The sequence below is a fragment of the Pan troglodytes genome, chromosome X, assembly GCF_028858775.2.
Source record: "Pan troglodytes isolate AG18354 chromosome X, NHGRI_mPanTro3-v2.0_pri, whole genome shotgun sequence".
Taxonomy (NCBI): Eukaryota; Metazoa; Chordata; class Mammalia; order Primates; family Hominidae; genus Pan; species Pan troglodytes.
In genome coordinates, this window is record NC_072421.2 from 38,204,705 (window position 1) to 38,223,091 (window position 18,387).

At 36.7% G+C, this 18,387-nt stretch overlaps 1 protein-coding gene across 2 annotated transcripts in view; it reads left to right on the forward strand.

Annotated features, from left to right (window-relative positions):
* Nucleotides 1–3,388: 3,388 nt before the first annotated feature.
* CYBB (cytochrome b-245 beta chain) overlaps nucleotides 3,389–18,387 on the forward strand; it is a 37,152-nt gene continuing 22,153 nt past the window's right edge. The window contains exons 1-5 of one of the 2 annotated variants that reach the window (XM_521002.7): nucleotides 3,389–3,675; nucleotides 5,646–5,741; nucleotides 7,048–7,158; nucleotides 15,557–15,641; nucleotides 17,247–17,392. In XM_521002.7, the coding sequence (XP_521002.2) occupies nucleotides 3,631–3,675; nucleotides 5,646–5,741; nucleotides 7,048–7,158; nucleotides 15,557–15,641; nucleotides 17,247–17,392 (483 nt within the window). In that variant the 5' untranslated portion in view covers nucleotides 3,389–3,630. The remainder of the gene's footprint in view (nucleotides 3,676–5,645; nucleotides 5,742–7,047; nucleotides 7,159–15,556; nucleotides 15,642–17,246; nucleotides 17,393–18,387) is intronic. The other variant, XM_009438932.2, reaches the window with a different exon arrangement.

An 18,387-nucleotide genomic window follows, 5' to 3' on the forward strand; every position in this document is an offset into this window, starting at 1 on the left:
TGAGAGTGGCAGAGATGAGGAGAGAAAGTGGATTTTTAAATATGTTTTATTTTTCTTTGGGTATAAAGGCCTCATTTCTTTGATTACATGAAAAAAATAAGTACAGATATGAGTAACTTTTTTGTTTCAGTCAAAAAACAGAAACCACTGTATTTCAACAGGGGGAATTTCATACCAGGAAATTTGTTACATGGATTATGGAAAAGTAGAGAATCCCAACATGGGGTGCAGAGGCAACATAATATAAAGATGAACAACTACAGGAAGTGGTTACCACCCTAGGGGTTAGAGGGAAACTAGGAGGTGGTGGTGTAACTTGAGTTCAGAAGCCAGGGCCACTTGGCGGAATCTTGAGCTACAGTGGTGATGGCTAGGACTAGCTCATGCCACAGGGGGAGAGGCTGACTGGTGAAAGTTGGAGCCTCAGTGCAGATGCAGCCCCTTCATGGATGCCACTTAAAGCAGAAAGCTCAGGGAAGAAACACTATGGCTTATCTCCTGCTATCCATTCTCCAATTCAGCTAAACATACTAGAAGCCAGAGGGCCAAGGAGCCTGGCAATACAATTTTCTCTGAAACACAGTAGAGCAAGGAAAGTGGGGAATAGACCTGAGAGCAAGAGGCAAATAATTGGCACATGTTTTAATTGTCTAAGTGTGTTTCTTTGAATTCATCTCTGTGTGGAACAGAACCACGAGACTAACTTCTCTTTATGTGGTTTACACATGGTCTAAGAGCCATAGCATTCTAAAAAGTACCTTTCCTTGAATATTAAGAAGTGAAAAACACTACTACTTTGCTAATTATCATAATTACAGAAGCTTCCCAAGTAGTTCATAGACAACAATCAAAAGAGTACTTATGTCTTTTTTTTCCTTCTTTTGTTCCCTTTCACTCCTCCCATTTCTTTTTTTTTACCTCCATATTAGCTATAACTGCTGTACAACTACCCTTGTGCAATTAGTCAATATTGATCTCATAATGGGGTTACTATCCTACCTTCCTGTCTCTTTCATGTCTTGAAGAGTGGGTACCAACAAGGGAAATAATGCTACATTTAGCTTTTGGCATCTACCATATCTGACATATCTTTGTGCTGACCCTGTTTACTCACTTAGCATATAGGATGTCATGTTTGCCTGGAAACATGATTGCCATCTAAACATTTTGGTATATTTCTTGTATTTTGTCATGTTTTCATTTCCTATAGTTGTATGTGGAGTGATTTAATGTAGGGTTTTTAGTGTAGGCATAGTAAGGCTTTTTTCTAGTATCTTGGTCAAAAGTATAACCAAATTTCTTGGGTTTCAAATCCCAACTCTACTATTTGCTAGTTATGTGAACTTGGCCAAGTAACTGAACTGCTCTGGATCTCAGTTTCCTTATCTGTAAATATAATCATAATAATAGAATCTGCTTTACAGTGGTTGAGTTGTGAGGATCAAATGAATTGATGTGTGTGTGTTTGCATGTGTGTCTATATGTGTAATACACACATATATGCAGTCATATCACTTAACTATGGGGGATTTGTTCTGAGAAATGTATCCTTAGGTGATTTTGTTGTTGTGTGAAAATCATAGAGTGTATTTACACAAACCTGATGGTATAGTCTACTACACGCCTAGGCTACATGGTATAGCCTATGGCTGCTAGGCTACAAACCTTATCGTTTTTTATTGTACTGAATACTGTCAGAAATTCTAACACAATGGTATCTAACCATAGTTAACCATAGAAAATAGACAATAAAAATAAAGTATAAAAGATTTAAAATGGTACACCTGTATAAGGCATTTACCATGAGTAGAGCTTGGAGAACTAGAAGTTACTCTATGTGTCAGTGAGTGAGTGGTGAATGGATAGGAAGGCCTAGAACATTTTTGTACACTCCTATAGATTTTATGAACACTGTACACTTATGCTATACTAAATATGCAAAACATTTTGTTTTTTCAATAATGAAATAAATTTAGCTTACTGTAACTTTTTATTTATAAACTTTTGCTTTTTTAATTTCTTGACTCTTTTGTAATAACCCTAAGCTTAAAACAAAAAAAATTTTACAGCTGTACAAAAATGTTTTAATATCCATATTCTAGAAGCTTTATTCTGTTTTTAAATTTTTTATTTTTATTTTTTACCTTTAAAACATTTTTGTTAAAAGCTAAGACACAAACATACACATTAGCCTAGGCCCACACAAAGTCAGGATCATTAATATCACTGTCTTCCACCTCCACATTTTGTCCCACTGGACAGTCTTCAAGGGCACTAACATGCATGAAGCTGTCATCTATGACAGCAATGCATTCTTCTGGAATACCTTCTGAAGGACCTGCCTGAGATTCTTTTACAGTTAACTTTTTTATAAGTAGGAGTATACTCTAAAATAATGATTAAAAGTATAGTCTAGTAAATAAATGAACCAGTAACATAGTCATCTATTTTTACTATCAAGTACTATGTAATGTACATAATTGTATGTGCTATACTTTTACAACTGGCAGCTCAGTAGGTTTGTTTACACCAGCATTGCCACAAACACATGAGTAATGTGTTATGCTACAATGTCACTAGACGGTAGGAATTTTTCAGCACACACACACAAGTATATATATATATTATATTATATATTATATTATATATATGTGTATATATATATATAGAGAGAGAGAGAGAGAGAGATGGAGTCTTGCTCTGTCACCCAGGCTGGAGTGCAATGACACAATCTCGGCTCACTGCAACCTGACTCCCAGGTTCAAGTGATTCTCCTGCCTCAGCCTCCTGAGTAGCTGGGACTACAGGTGCCCACCACCATGCCCAGCTAATTTTTGTATTTTTAGTAGAGACGGGGTTTCACCATGTTGGCCAGATTGGTCCCAAACTCCTGACCTTAAGTGATCCACCCCCCTCAGCCTCTCAAAGTGCTGGGATTACAGGCGTGAGCCACCGTGCCTGGCCAACACCATTATAATCTTATGGGACCACTGTCATACATGTGGTTCATCATTGGCCAAAGCATCTGTATTTATATATGTATGTTTCAAATTATATATATATATATATATATATATATGATAGCTATACATGAACATACACACACACATATATAGACATATATAGCACATAAAATTGGCACATATTAAGCATCTTGTAAATATCAACCATTACAATTGTTACTACTTTTCTCAGCAAGGCTATGAATGCTGTTCCAGCCTGTCAAAATCACACCTGTTTAATGTGTTTTACCCAGAAAGAAGTCATGTCTAGTTGAGTGGCTTAAAAATTGTGATCAAATAGCTGGTTAGTTAAAAAGTTATTTCACTGTGTAAAATACATCCCTTAAAATGCACTGTTATTTATCTCTTAGTTGTAGAAATTGGTTTCATTTTCCACTATGTTTAATTGTGACTGGATCATTATAGACCCTTTTTTTGTAGTTGTTGAGGTTTAAAGATTTAAGTTTGTTATGGATGCAAGCTTTTCAGTTGACCAATGATTATTAGCCAATTTCTGATAAAAGAAAAGGAAACCGATTGCCCCAGGGCTGCTGTTTTCATTTCCTCATTGGAAGAAGAAGCATAGTATAGAAGAAAGGCAAACACAACACATTCAACCTCTGCCACCATGGGGAACTGGGCTGTGAATGAGGGGCTCTCCATTTTTGTCATTGTAAGTACCAACAAGAGATAAGTTATAAATTCTCTGACTTCTCGGGGTTATCTTGGAACTAAAATAGACCAAAGCTTTTTTGTTCATTTGAGGAATTGTGTTGAAACTGATTTACCATGTGAACCTATATCTATCTGTAAACAGACTGAGTCCATTCTTCCAAATTCCTTAATGGAAAGAACATATCTGGGGGCTCACTTCTAGCTTACTTCTGAATTCCTAGGAGGAATAAATTAGCCAGCATTTCGCAGAAGGAGTAGAAAATATTTCATGCTAATGATCTCTGATTCTGAGTTGTTTAGTAATGTTTACTCAGACGCACATGTCTATGTGTTTATACTACTTTAAAAATGACAAATTGAAATTTTATACCATTTTCTAAATAAAAAATATAAGATTGACTCATGTATGGGAAGTAGGCCTTTATTTCAGTAATTACACTAAATATAATAAAACTTCTCAAATTTATTTTCAAAAGCAAGTACCTTCTTTTTTCAGAGATCTAAACGAGTTATTTACAAGGTTTATAAAAATTCAAAAGAACAGAATTGAAATAAGTCATCTAGATTCATAAATATGTAGTATGTATATTTATATATAATTGTATATATATATATAAATCAATATAATCTATCTGGAGAAACTATGTAAGTAAAGATATAGCTAATTTACAAGTGGACAGAATGATTTCTGTACTTTTTAAAACAAAGAAAATCAACTATTCTCTTAAAATGGTGTTATCAGCAAAGCAATAATGGACAAATTGGGTAGATAGAAATACGATTTTTAAATAGCCTTTCTAAATAACCAATAGAAGCATTACACAGATGTTAAAAAGTACAATTATGAATGGAATATGAATGGAGCTTTTGTAAAAATTTATCATGAAAAATAATGAGTCTTTGAGTTTTAAATATAGAAAGCAACTAGCGGCACAAATAAAAACAACAAATATTTTGTTATAAAAAATGTTTATGCCAAACCAACATTCTACTGCAACAGAGAATTCTTCCGAGTATTCGAAGCTGTAAACTTAACTTCTTATCACCATTTTTAAGGGCAAATAATTTCTATAGAAAGTAAGTTCAAATTAAACTTTTAGCTCTCGCCGCAATTTTTCCCAGGAAATGACCTCCTTCTAAATTATATACTCATGCACTTGAAAGTGAAAACACAGCTTGGAAAGTCAGAGTAAAGAAAGAATGACAAGATCAGGAAATTGGGAAGTTGCTTTAGCACCTTTTTCTTTGTAAAGAGAGAATATTATCAAGTGTCTAGGGCATATAATAGCTTCAAAGCATAGTTGAGAAAAGATCACTGTGGAGCTGAAGGTAGAGAACTGGGTAGTGTGACCACTTGATCCAGTCAGTGCTTAGGATAAAATGAACTGTCATGATCTAGAAAGCTGTTTTTGTTGTAAATCCCAAGCCCCTCACTATGCTCAATATTCTCTCCTTGAAGCATTAGGTAAAACTAATCAAGGAAAACGGAAGGCTTGACATTTTAGCTGATGAGAATTCACTAGCTAGATTACTGTGTGGTAGAGGGAGGTGATTAGCACCTGTGAGAACAGAACGCAGTGTCATACTGGTGGAGGGAAAGCAATAGTAATATGTTCCCTTCCTTTCTCATTTTAAGTAGAGTGGCCTGCTATCAGCTACCTATCCAAGGTTAAGCAAAAGAGAGGGGGAAAAAAAGGGAGTGGGGTAATGTAAGACTGATAATTTGGTATACTGGCCAAATCATAAAACAATCATGGGGAACAACACAGGGTGGAGAGGTTTTAATTATAGACAAGTGTAGTGACACTGTTGAGGAAAGAGCTGGCTCTAAGCTGGTTATATCCAGCTTTGTCACTACCTTTGTCAAAGTTGGACTTGGGGAAGTCCTGACCCTTATCTGACTCCAGTCTTGTGTGGAATCTACTGTGGAAATGCGGAAACTTCATGCAATTATTTCTGTTTGTGCAGCTGGTTTGGCTGGGGTTGAACGTCTTCCTCTTTGTCTGGTATTACCGGGTTTATGATATTCCACCTAAGTTCTTTTACACAAGAAAACTTCTTGGGGTAAGTATAAATTCCATCCCATGCAATATTGGCTGGTTCACATTTCTCATCAGACATTCTTGTTCATCTTCCTGTTAGCATTTTAAATAAATATTCTGACCAACCCAAACAGTACCATTAGCCTCACTCCCTCCATTGCAACTTCCTGGGCAACAGTCACTTAAAGCCTTCCAGTCTGGGACCAACAAAAGTGGGGCAGAGGGGCCCAGTGGCATCCTTCGCCAACCAAGAACCATGTGCCATTGTTTAGCTTAAAGGAGAAATCTAATACTCACTCTGAAATGGAAGGGCAGGTTGGAGCCTTCCATCCAGGAGTGACACATGTGGGACAAGTGGGACTTTCCATATTTTCTAAGTCATCTAATTCCTACTACTTTTTTGCATGAAGAGCTCTGCTCCTAATCACATGTTATGAAATGATCTTCAGAAAATAAACCTCTCTCTACATATAGAGACTCGAGGAACTTGCTCAAGGGCCACATCTGTTGACTAGGCCAGTAGAGTGAAGGCCCTTCAGTTTCCTTGGGTCCTTTAGTATTCTGAGTTTCCTTGAACTGTCAGGCCTCTTGCCTCCAGAAGACATCTGTTACATCATGCTGAAACTATGAATTAATTGCTTAATATTAATTATTATAAGTATTATAAATCATAAATAAATAATTTTAGCATATAATTATGCTAGATCATTATAATTGTTGTTAGCTTATTCACATTGATGCTTTCTTCCGCCAAAATATGCAACTTCTTTAGACATTACAAATATAATAATTATAATGCCAAAGCATTATACCATACCAATTTAAGATACTGTTAAGATCAATTTAAGTGCTAAGAAAATATTTAAAATCTTTAAAAGTCTTGATACTTAACTCTAGTTAATGATATGCACCTTAAGTGTTAAAGTGAAAGTGAACTGTTGTCTGTAACTTACTTTGAAATGCATCAAAAATTAGATGAGTTGATGGATGGATACAGGAATGGATAGATAGAATGTGATAAAGCAAGCATAAAAGGTATAATCTGGGAGATGAATAAACAGGTATTTATTGTAAATTTCCTTTAACTTGTCTTTATGTTTGAACATTTTAATAATAAAATGTTGAATTAGGGCAAAAGGTCAATTTCAGATGAAAACAAAGGGTCCTAGCTAGCCCTAAAGGAAAACCGTTGGCTCTGAAGGACCTTCCTGTACAGATCACTTGGTGTCTCTGGTGTGTGGCCTCATGCTAAGAACCTTGGGGAGGTGGGGACAGGGCATATTCTGTGCTCAAAAAAGTCACTCTGCTCCCTTTCCCGCCTCTTCTAGTCAGCACTGGCACTGGCCAGGGCCCCTGCAGCCTGCCTGAATTTCAACTGCATGCTGATTCTCTTGCCAGTCTGTCGAAATCTGCTGTCCTTCCTCAGGGGTTCCAGTGCGGTAAGAGAAAATGTTTTACTAAGTTCCTCTAATTTTCAAAGGCCATCAAGCAAAATGCCCTTTTTTAGGTAAAAACAAATGAATGATTTGGGAGGATTCCAGCTTCTGTAGAATACTCATGAGCCAAGCCATTATCTAGTATATTTCTGTGCTATTTGGGGATGGAGCTCCCTAAGACAACTATTTGGAAAACAAATTTTGAAAAAACACACAAAACCACCTATACCTCAACAATAGCAATGAAGTAGCACACACGTACACGTTTACACACACACACACATATATATATGATAGATATGCATATATACAGAGCTTTAGGAAGTTGACATGTGATATCTGGGAGTTAATCTTTCAGTGTCATTCAAAAAAATTTAAGTCAGAGGAAATATCTTCTGTGGATAATATCTCAAGGAGATGGAGTCAATGGACAGAGTCACACTATAATGAATGTAACCAAGAAGTGTTGGCTTCATGAAACTGGGGAGCATAGAGCTTTCTAAATGTCCAGAATTCCTTTGACTCTCACTTCAACAATTTAGTAAGCCACTAAATGTACTGTGCTAGAAGGGGGAAAAAATAAGTAGGAAGAATCTCTGTAACCCATAAAATGGTATACAAATTTCTTACTAGTATTATTGTACAAAGATGACAAACAAGGAACTTAAAATCTACAAGTGTACTCAAATAAATATTATACAAAGCAAAATATGATGGGTCCCACAAAGCTTTACAAATAAAATACTATGGGGAAGCAAGAGAGAAGTTGTGTCAGGTGGGGCAGAGAATGAAGAAGGGCATTTTAGAGAAGGTGACATTAGAGATGAGTATATAAAAATAAGCTTCTAAGAGGTGTAAAGGAGAGAGAAAGGCATTCTATGTGGAGAAGATGGCATGGACAGAAGCACAGGAAATAGTGAGGAAATCGTATTCTTGAAGGCCAAGAATTGGCATAGCCTTGGCTTCTCTTTGTATTATTATTATAAATATTTTTTTGCCACCTGTGACCACACCAAAGAGGGTAGCTGGGAAAAAGTAGGGATTGGTGTCCTGGTGGGACCAATTCCGTGGTTCATTAATGACTAGTAGCTTCTGGGTTTTTTTAAAAAAATAAAAGGTATAGTAAGCTTTTTGAAAAAAAATACTTATTAAGTAGAGATCATTTATGGAGGAGAGCAGAAAGCAAACTACTTTTGTGGGAATGTAGGGATTGTACAGGGCAGATGCCTGACATAAGGCTGGAGAAAAGAGGTAGGATTTTACTGGTAAACTAGAACTGCATATGTATAGTTGAGGAGTTCATGCTTAATTTGGCAATTACAGAATATTTGAAGGAGGCAGTGAACTAAACTGTAATAACAAGCATAACTTGCCTTGAACTCTGCCTCATTTTTCCTAGTTACACTAAATTCATGCTGATCCAGAGAATTTTTTTCTTTAAGAACATATAACATTCAATTTACTAATATAGGACTAGAGGCTATAATTTAGCTTTTATTTTATGACTTAACTATTTACAAAATACCATTTCATCTTAAACCAACTGCCAAAATTGGGCTCTCACAAATCTAAAGTAGAAGTTGGCAGAAATAACTGTTACACCTTCGCTTCCTCAGAAAAAGAAGAAGAATGTTGATAACCAATTTAAGATGTTCCAGAAAGAGTCGTGATATCTTCCTCTGAAAAATTCTGTGATGAGGTTCCTTTCCTTAAGCCATAAATTCTATGCTACGCAATGTTGTCTTGCAAACTGAGAGCTAACCAAAACCAAAAACTAACAACAGTACTTGGTATTAAACATTGATTACAAGGATTTCCAAAAAATCTTCCAAATTTAAGAAACCACAGAGGTAAAATTACACTCAATTGAAAGTTTTATTAATGAGCCACCTATTGTAAAGTATAACGTTTAATATATCGTAAGTGCCCAGTGAACATTTGCTAAATGAAGCCCATGCACTATAGCTTATTTTTGAGTTGGGTTCTCTATCACCCAGGCTGGAGTGCAGTGGTACGATCATAGCTCACTGCAGCCTGGAACTCCTGGGCTCAAGTGATCATCCCTCCTTGACTTCCATACATATGGGGATTACAGGCATGAGTCACCTGCCTGGCGAGTTCCTTGTTTCTAAGGAGACACAATTCATTTTTATTCTCCCTACCCCCATTAGAATAGTTTCTATTTAGAGGAAGTAAAGCCTGAGAAACAGGCAATGTTTTCACCAAGATGGCCTGTTAAGAAATCTTGGTTACTCCACAAGTCCAAATTTCACTGCCGGTGAGCACCATGTCCCATGAGCAGCACATGTTGTAATGCCAGCTTTTATGCCTCCTGTGACCCAGGAGGGAAGATCTGCATGAGAGTCTCTAAAGACAGGGATGAAATGAGACTGCCCTTCAAATTGCAGAGAAGCTTGGCTGTATAACTACATAGATCTTTATATAAAAGAATATGTTTTAAAACTATCAGCAAGCAACCTTCTTTTATAGATCAAGCATGTACTTTCTTCTGGGATTCCTAACCTGAAATGTGAACTTTTCTAATAAAACATCTTCTGTGATTGTGATTAAAATGAGTGAGTGTGCTGTAACTAATGTTGGAAATCATATAGCTGCCACTCATTGAAGCTTAATGGAATTCACCGCATGAAATCTGCACATCAAACCAGTAAAGTGGGAACAAAATTAAATGGAAGTGTTGGCATTCAAACCCAGGTCATTGTGTCCCCAGAGCCCATTCACTTTAAATCATGCTGCCAAAACTTCTTGAAATTGTGCTGTTGCAGTATTATGATCTTAGAAAGCCATTATATATATGAGTGTTTGAGCATGCCAAGTAACCTAGACTAGAAATGACAAGGATGTTATAAATACAAGGACTCAATAGTAGGACACTATATAAGCAAAATAACCACGAACTTGCATTCAGTTTCTAGAGGTCTCAATCATTGAAACTTTGCTTTGTAATCCTTCTGGTTACCTAGAGAAAGAAAGCCCCAGGGTTGCCCACCCCACCACTCCAGGAAAGGTAGGGGTAAAGGCTCTCAGACTGCTTTGTTGAGAAAAATGGAGAATGGGTGAAGCTCAGCATACAAAAATCTCTGAGGAAGCCTTAAAAACCCCCAACTTGCCATGCAGAAACTAATTTCTGTCTGGATGGCAGTCCTAGTCTTAAGATCAGAAAGAAACAGGAAGGTGAGAGGGTGAGGTTTTATCTGTTACCTTATATAGTCTGGGATTCAGAGGCACTCACTGTGCCTCTATCTTTAATCACGTGGTCTAGCACTAGTCTCTTGGGCTTTCTGTCTCATAGTTTTTTTTTTTAGTTGAAAAACAGGTCAACTAACACAAATGTAAGAAGGCATATGTTGGTCTAAAAGTATATTAATTGTTTAAGTCTGTCAATTAGTGAGTTGTCAGTCAATAAATATTTGTTGAGTGCCATTTATGTGCTAAGCACTGGGGACATGTGGTAAGTAAAGATTAAGTTATAGATAGGCCATGAGCTTAAGGAGCTTAGAGTGTTAACAGGAGAGACAGAGAATAAATATGGAATTTCCAAATTATAAACAGTGCTATGCAAATAAGGTAGTGTTATTCATATTTATCAGATATTCTACTGCCAGCAGGTGTGGATATTACTGTCAACTTACTTGCCTGAGTTCTGTAGATTCAAAGTTGGATTTTGTAATTTCTCCCAGTTGCGTATAAATATCTAAATCAGATACATTGATGGTGCGTGTGGTGAGATCAAGTGTACAAAAAGTAGAGCTTTTGAGTTTCTGTAAAATGTTACACCCCATAAAATATGTACTTCTTTTTAGTTCCACTTCCCATTTTCTTGAAATATTTTTTTCTTACTCAGTTTCAATAGAGCATAGAAATCTGCTGAAGTGACTCAATAATCTCCCTTGCATTAGAATGGTAGTTTATTGAAATCGGGCAAGGCTTCCGGTGACAGTAACAGAGAAGCTTCCCTTTAGAAGTCAATGGCAGAAAGTAAAGTAAGTTAGTAAGGAAGCTATGGGGCATGATGGCAACGTGGATAATTGGGAAGTGGCTGGCAATAATTTAGAAGTAACTCAAAGCATATAAATGCAATCTGCATGATGATGGGGAACAAAAAATTATGGGCAGTCACAGACAGTAAAGTCCTTCCTTCCTATGCCACCAACCGGTTGTCTCACCTCCTTTTTTAAGGAAGTGGTGAGGAGATGGTATTCTTAAAAGCCCAGTATCAGCATGACTTGTGGCTTCTTTTTGGATTTGTTTGCCATTCCTGTCCACACCAAAGAGGGTAGGTGGGAAAAATTAGGGATTTGTGCCCTGATGGTTGGACCCACTCCACTGATCCATTAGTTACTAGTAATCTCACTTTTTCCTTTCAATATAATATATGTGTTTTACATTAACTAGCTTTTTAAAAATTACCTATTAAGATGAAACAGAGTATCATTGAATGGACAATGTATTTCCCAATCACATCTCTCCACTGTTCTGGCTTTCAGTTAATTTTTCTCTAAGGATCTACAGTTAAAGCTATCAGGGGGCATCAACATATGTTATTTTACATTTTTTATGATCCATGGTGATTATGATGATAAGGATAGGACTATGAAGACAGTGTATGTTCCACAACAAAACCATATTCGTTTGCTTTAAATTCGGCGTGCAGGAGCCAGTGAATTTTCCCCAAAAAATTTCAAAAGGATTTGTCAACAAATAGAAAAGAACAGTGTGTGGCAAGTATAGACTTGGGGGTAAATACATCTCTATAGGTTTAGTATAATCATCTCCAGTTCCAGGGCATGAAAATGTACTTCATTTATGCAGCCAAATAATGATTAAAAGATTTTTTTAAGTACATGACATACTGTTTTTCACACAGGAAGCTTACCTGCTAGCTGGGGAGTGCAGCCTTACTAACTGAAAACTTAAATAATGATACTAAATAACATCAAATATTGATTAAATACCTGTCAATGAATATATGCAATAGGGATTTGAAGGACTAACTATGATAATTATACAGGTGAGGAAACTGGAGACTATGTTGTTCGATGTCACACGGCTAGGTGGGAGGACTGGGACCCAACATAGGTATATCTGAAGACAAAACTTGCTCTGAAATGTGTAATTCAGTACTGCTTTCCAACCCTACTAATTCTCATTCTCTGATTCTTTGGACTCCAACCTAGTTTCACCACTCCTGTAAGGACTGTATCAATCATCTATTGTGTAACAAATTACCACAATAACTTAAAACAACCCCTGTTTATTAGTTTACAGTTCTGTAGGTCACAAGTCCAGCACCCAGTTGCTGGGTTCTCTGCTCAGAGTATCATAAGACTGAAATCAAGGTGTTTTCTGGGCTGAATTCCCACCTGGAAACTCTAAGTAAAAACCCTCTTCCAAGCTCATTCTTGTTGGCAGAATTCAGTTCATTACAGATGTAGCACTAGAGGTCCCTGTTTCCTTGCTGGTGATCATCTAGGGGCCACTCAAATCCTAGATGTTCCAGCATTCCCTGCCACATGCCCTCCTCCACCTTCCAACCAGCAGCAGTGCTTCAAATCTCTGACTTCCTCCATCTCTGACTTCTAAACCCAGATTTAAAGAGTTCATGTGATTGGGTTTGTTGGCCCAGATAATCTCCCTATTAAAGTCAACTTGGGACTTTACCTCTGCAAAATCCCTTTTGCCATATAATGTAACAAAATCACAGAGTGATGTCTCATCATTTTCACAGGTCCAAACTCAAGGGGAGGAGATTATATAAGTCATTGGGGGTCATTCTAGAATTCTGTCTACCACAAGGACTCTCAGAAACTATAGAGGAAATTAAGTTGAAATTTAAGAAGCCAAAGAAAGAAAGAAGGAAAGAAAGAAGGAAAGAAAGAAAGAAAGAAAGAGAAAGAAAGAAAGGAAGAAAGAAAGAAAGAAAATAAATAAATAAATAAATAAATAAATAAATAAATAAACTATAAAGGAACATGGCAATTGGGAAACAGGAAAAAGTTATTTCCTCAAAATTTTAAGGAATACAAAGTAGAAAATAATTTTCAGCACTTGTAATGAACACAAAAGACAAGGCGGCTATATAAGAAAACAAAGATGGTCAACTTTTCAACAACAGATCAGTAAAATATATTTTACAAATAAATTTTTATTTCAAAAACATTAAGTTTGAAAATTTGTATTTTACAAGTTTTTATTTCAAATAGGAAACCATTGTTTTGAGAGTCTGAGTCATTGCTCAGCTCCACTGGTGAACATTTAATTATAACCGATGCATTGGTGCTCCACCATATTCCCTAAGCACTGGCACTTCCAATCCATGCGACAACTGCCCTTTGCAAGCATCATTCACTCTCTGCCTGGGGATTTTCTTTCAGCTTTCTCCTGGGGCAAGCCTGAAATCCCAGGTGATTGATGTCCTGAGAGCATCCCTCAGAGCAGCCCTCAGCCAATCATGGATGGCAGTTGGTGGTTGAACACCTAAGCTTCTTAACCCGTTAGGTAAAAACCAAAGAATGAAACAAACAAAGTAAATGAATAAAAAACCCTTTGGGATAAGTTCTACACAGTCTCCCAGAGTTCCCTGGTGTGATCGAGCCCAATGATATGATATGATCATGGTAGCTGATATAATAATGCACTCTTCATTAATTTCCTTCCCAGTCTCATTTCTACCCTCGTTTTCTATGACCATCTTCCGGATAGAATACTTACACTTAAATTCTTGTCACAGGTTTTTAGGCACTTAGAATAATAGTGACTATATTCCTGCATTTGGTTTGGTAGAAAAGGGCATTAACCTTTTATAGACAAATAGACTTGGATCCCAGTCAATGTGCAATTTTAGCTTTAGTTTTCTTACCTGTAAAATGAGGGCATTAAGATTTACCTTGTTGCATTAAATGAGTAATGATTATGGGTAAACTACCTAGTTCACAGAAGGAATTCAATAAGCATAATTTTTTTATTTTTCCTTTTTCTGGAATCCTCAATGTCTTCCTTGCTACTATTTCTGTAATTTCAAGAACCTGACCTCATGGTTTAAACTTCCTGCCCTCCCTAGTTATGGCTAACTGAGAGATAGATGGTGGAGTAAGCACAATTTTCTGTGCAATTATATTTTCTACAAAATCAGAGTATTTTATTAAAAATAAGTAAGCCAAATATTAAACACCCCTATATTTAAATTGAATAAAACATTTAGAACCAAATATTTTAAGTACATAAATTTTCTTTGGTACTTCACTCTCTTGTTCTTAAAGTTCCCTGAATCTCTGTGACAGTGCATTTAGACTATGGAACAATGCAACCAGAGCAAGACATTGGCCAGTTTTCAGGAGAGCCAAGCTCTAATTCAACCATAAATCAGTTTAAATCAGTTTTTTTCTTTCTTTGAGCATTGGCACGAATTGAGATTCAAACTCACATTTTCTAACATATGTAGGTTCGTCAAATACACTAAAATACTGAGTACAATAGTATTTTTAATGCCAAAGGAAATCATGTAAAGTATGAAATATCAGAATGTTTATATAAACTCTAGTATCAGATGGCCTGAGTTTAAATCCCAGCTCTGCAACTTATTAGCTGTGTGACCTAAGGCCAGGTAAACTCTCTATCCCTTTGTTTTCTCATCTGTTATGTAGTAATAATAATGGTACCTCCCTTGTACCATTATCGTAAGAATTAAAGAGTTAATTTGATTATTACATTAAAGATTAAATTAAATTAAATATTACATCAATTACATTAAAGATTAATGTAAGAATTAAATTAGTCAATGCATGTAAAACAGTTGCAGAAGCTCTTGGTAAATGTTAGCTATTGTTATTTTGGCTATTAGCATTTGGTCGATGATCTCCCTTGTGATGTTGTTCACCTACATGGGCAGGTGTACCCTTCTTTCTCCTCTCATAGTGTGTATGTCCTAGAACAGTGTTGTTTGAAAACTATTCACTTGTTCTAGAACTGTTCACTTGTCTGTGTCCCCACTTGACTATGAGGTATGTGATGTTAATTTCTACATCCTTTGTTTAATGAGTAAATTAATCAGAACTAGAAACTATGTAGCTAGATATGTTTTTTGTACAAGTTTATATTTTTATACAGTTAAGCAATGGATTCCAGAGGAGACTTTATGTCACCAGTATGAGAACAGAAAACATACCAGTTAAGCCAGCCATGTCACTTACTGGCTGTTTGACCTGAGGAAGATGACTGCATCTCTCTGAACCTCAGTTTCCTCCTTTATCAAATAGATATAATGATATAGTTTGCAGGGTGGTCATGAAAATTAAATGAGATAATATGTATCAAATGTTTGACACATAGCAAGCTTTCCTGTTAACAATTACTATTCCATTCTTTCCCCCTTAATCCAAAGTGCTGCTCAACAAGAGTTCGAAGACAACTGGACAGGAATCTCACTTTTCATAAAATGGTGGCATGGATGATTGCACTTCACTCTGGTAAGTTTATTAAAGAAAACTTGGAACCAGGGAGTTCCCTCTATTCATAGATACCTTTTTATATAGGAGATCAACCAGTTTTATAGTTAGATTAAGTGGTGGTTGGATATGTTGTATTTTTTTCATGAGTTTTGCTCAAAAGTGTTTACCACACTTTCTGCCACTTCAATATTAGGATTTATTCCTTTAGGTTTTAAAGCATTTTTATTTCAGGATCTTCCTATAAAAATGAAAATATGCCATCAGAAAAGTCAATCCTAGTGTCCTCACCCTTTGCTATTCTTTCTAGTGTCAAAAATGTTAATTCACTCATGAAAACTTATTTATTCTAAAAAAAGTTCTTGGTTGCACGTGTGAATTTGTGGACTTTTTGCAGCAAACATACAGGAGCCATAGCCCATAAATTGAGAATCCCTCAAGACGGTCATTATCAGCTAAATACCTTCATTATTATTATTACTATTGTTATTGTTATTGCATGTATCCATACAATGGATATATATGTGTGTATATAGATATTATATGTTATTATTAAAATTATTAGGGTGGTAGTGTCAGTGCAAGAAGGGCTGTATTTGGGACCCTTATCTAATTCCACTAATTCACTCAACAAATCATTCATGTGCCAGAGAATATATAAGCACAGTGATAAAGCAGACTTGTACTCTGCCCTTAAAAAGTCTGTTCCTAGCCTGAGTAAAATAGGCTTAGATTACAGGCATTTAACTGAGTTTCTCTTCTACTAGTAGATCTGGCAGGCTTTTTTAGCAGCGGCAAATAAATAGTTCAAAAGAAATATATGATAAAATCTTGTTAGAAACTGGCATAGTGTACGGATTAAGAGCACATATTTGCGTGCCAGATGTACTGGATTTGATTCTTAACTCTGCTGCTTCCTAGCTTGATGACCTTGAACAAGGTTTTAAAGCAGTCTATGTCCCAGCTTCCTCATCTGTAAGATGAGCTGATATTAATAGTACCTACATCACTGAGTCAATGTAAGGATTAAGTAATTGTGAAGTACTTATAACAGTACTTGGCATCTAGTAAGCCCTATGTAAGTGTTTATTAATAAAGAATGCAATTTTTAAGACAGAGAGATTCATACCTTATGGCCATAGGTTTGTATCAATTCAATCAAATTTGTCATCTCTCTCTGGAGGTAATTTCAGAGTCAGGTTAATGGGCCAGCAATTAGGCATTCATTACATGAGCGTTTTCTTGTTTGAGCCCAAATATATTATGGAGAGAGATACTGAGAGCATATCTAAACACCTTCAGAAACTAAGGCTATTGTGTAGAATCTTATAACTTGGTTGAGTCTTTAGGAGCATATAGCTCAACATCTTCATCTTACAAATTAGGAAACCAAGACCAGAGAGTTAAGTCATTTTCCCACAATTACACAACTAGAGAGGATCTTACCCACTAGAATTGCCTTGTCTCCTTGGTTCTGGAGACCCAGTTCTTGTTTATAAGTGTCCTGGGCCTCCCTTTGTCTCCCTGTGGCTTATCATAGAGTCAGAGGCTGTCCCAGAAACCCAGCTTACAATAAATTTGTTCATACTCTTCACTCTCTTTGTTTCTCTTCTCTGCCCTTTTCAGCGATTCACACCATTGCACATCTATTTAATGTGGAATGGTGTGTGAATGCCCGAGTCAATAATTCTGATCCTTATTCAGTAGCACTCTCTGAACTTGGAGACAGGCAAAACGAAAGTTATCTCAATTTTGCTCGAAAGAGAATAAAGGTAAGCCTCTCATTATCTGATTTGGATATTCTCTAGGCCATTACAATTGAGGACTAGATTTCAGTGAGTGAAGACCTCTACTTTGCCAGAAAAAAAAAAAGTTGGCTAACCATCAGAGGGACACGTCTGTAGGTTACAATAATGGGAGTATAGAAAAAAATGTCTCCCACACTCCTCACCTCATGTGTGGAGGTCTCTAGATGTTTTCCAGGTCTTTAAGCTCATCCATGAGAATGTGTGCATGTGAAGCCTGGAGTAACTCAGGCTTACCTGTGACTATGCCCACCAGTCAAAGAAAGCTGGGAACACATATCTAGTCGAACAAGGTTTGGTTTATTACTTGCTACAGCAAAAGAAATCTCACACCTTGAGGAACTCTGGGCATCTCAAGGGGATGTAAAGTGGATTTAGAATTTAGGATTCTGTTAGATGGTTTGGGGGAGGATTTAAGAATGCAAGGATTTTCTCTGGATCAGTTATGGTCAGGAATTGGGGGTAGTTCTCAGATAAGGTATCTTAATTATTTTTTCTTGGAGGCAGAGGGAACAGAATAGGACTAAGTCTATAATAGGCAAAGAAGCAGTAGTCATTGTCTAGGCTCAGACATGATTTTGGAGTGGTTTTGCTTTTATCTCACTCCATCACAGTCACAGAGTGACCTCCTCGGAAGCTGGTGTTTTGTGAAATTATTTATGTGAAGTAGGGAACATCTTGGCCTAAGTATTAGTGTAAGGCCAGCCACCAGCTGACAGTTGTGTGATGCCTTTTTCTTTTCTTACCAACAACATCTGAGGGATGGCCTGTGTCTACAGATTGTCATTCCTTGAGAAGCACAGGTGCACTGGGAGTAACTTAGCATTTCTCTAGGGGTAGCCAGGAGGGTATCCAGAAGTAAGAACTTCTATCCCAGCAGTTGTTGAAGCTTCCTACACTCAAAGACAGAAGCTCCAAGTCTTCATGCACCCAATGACTTGGGAAGATGACTAAATCACATT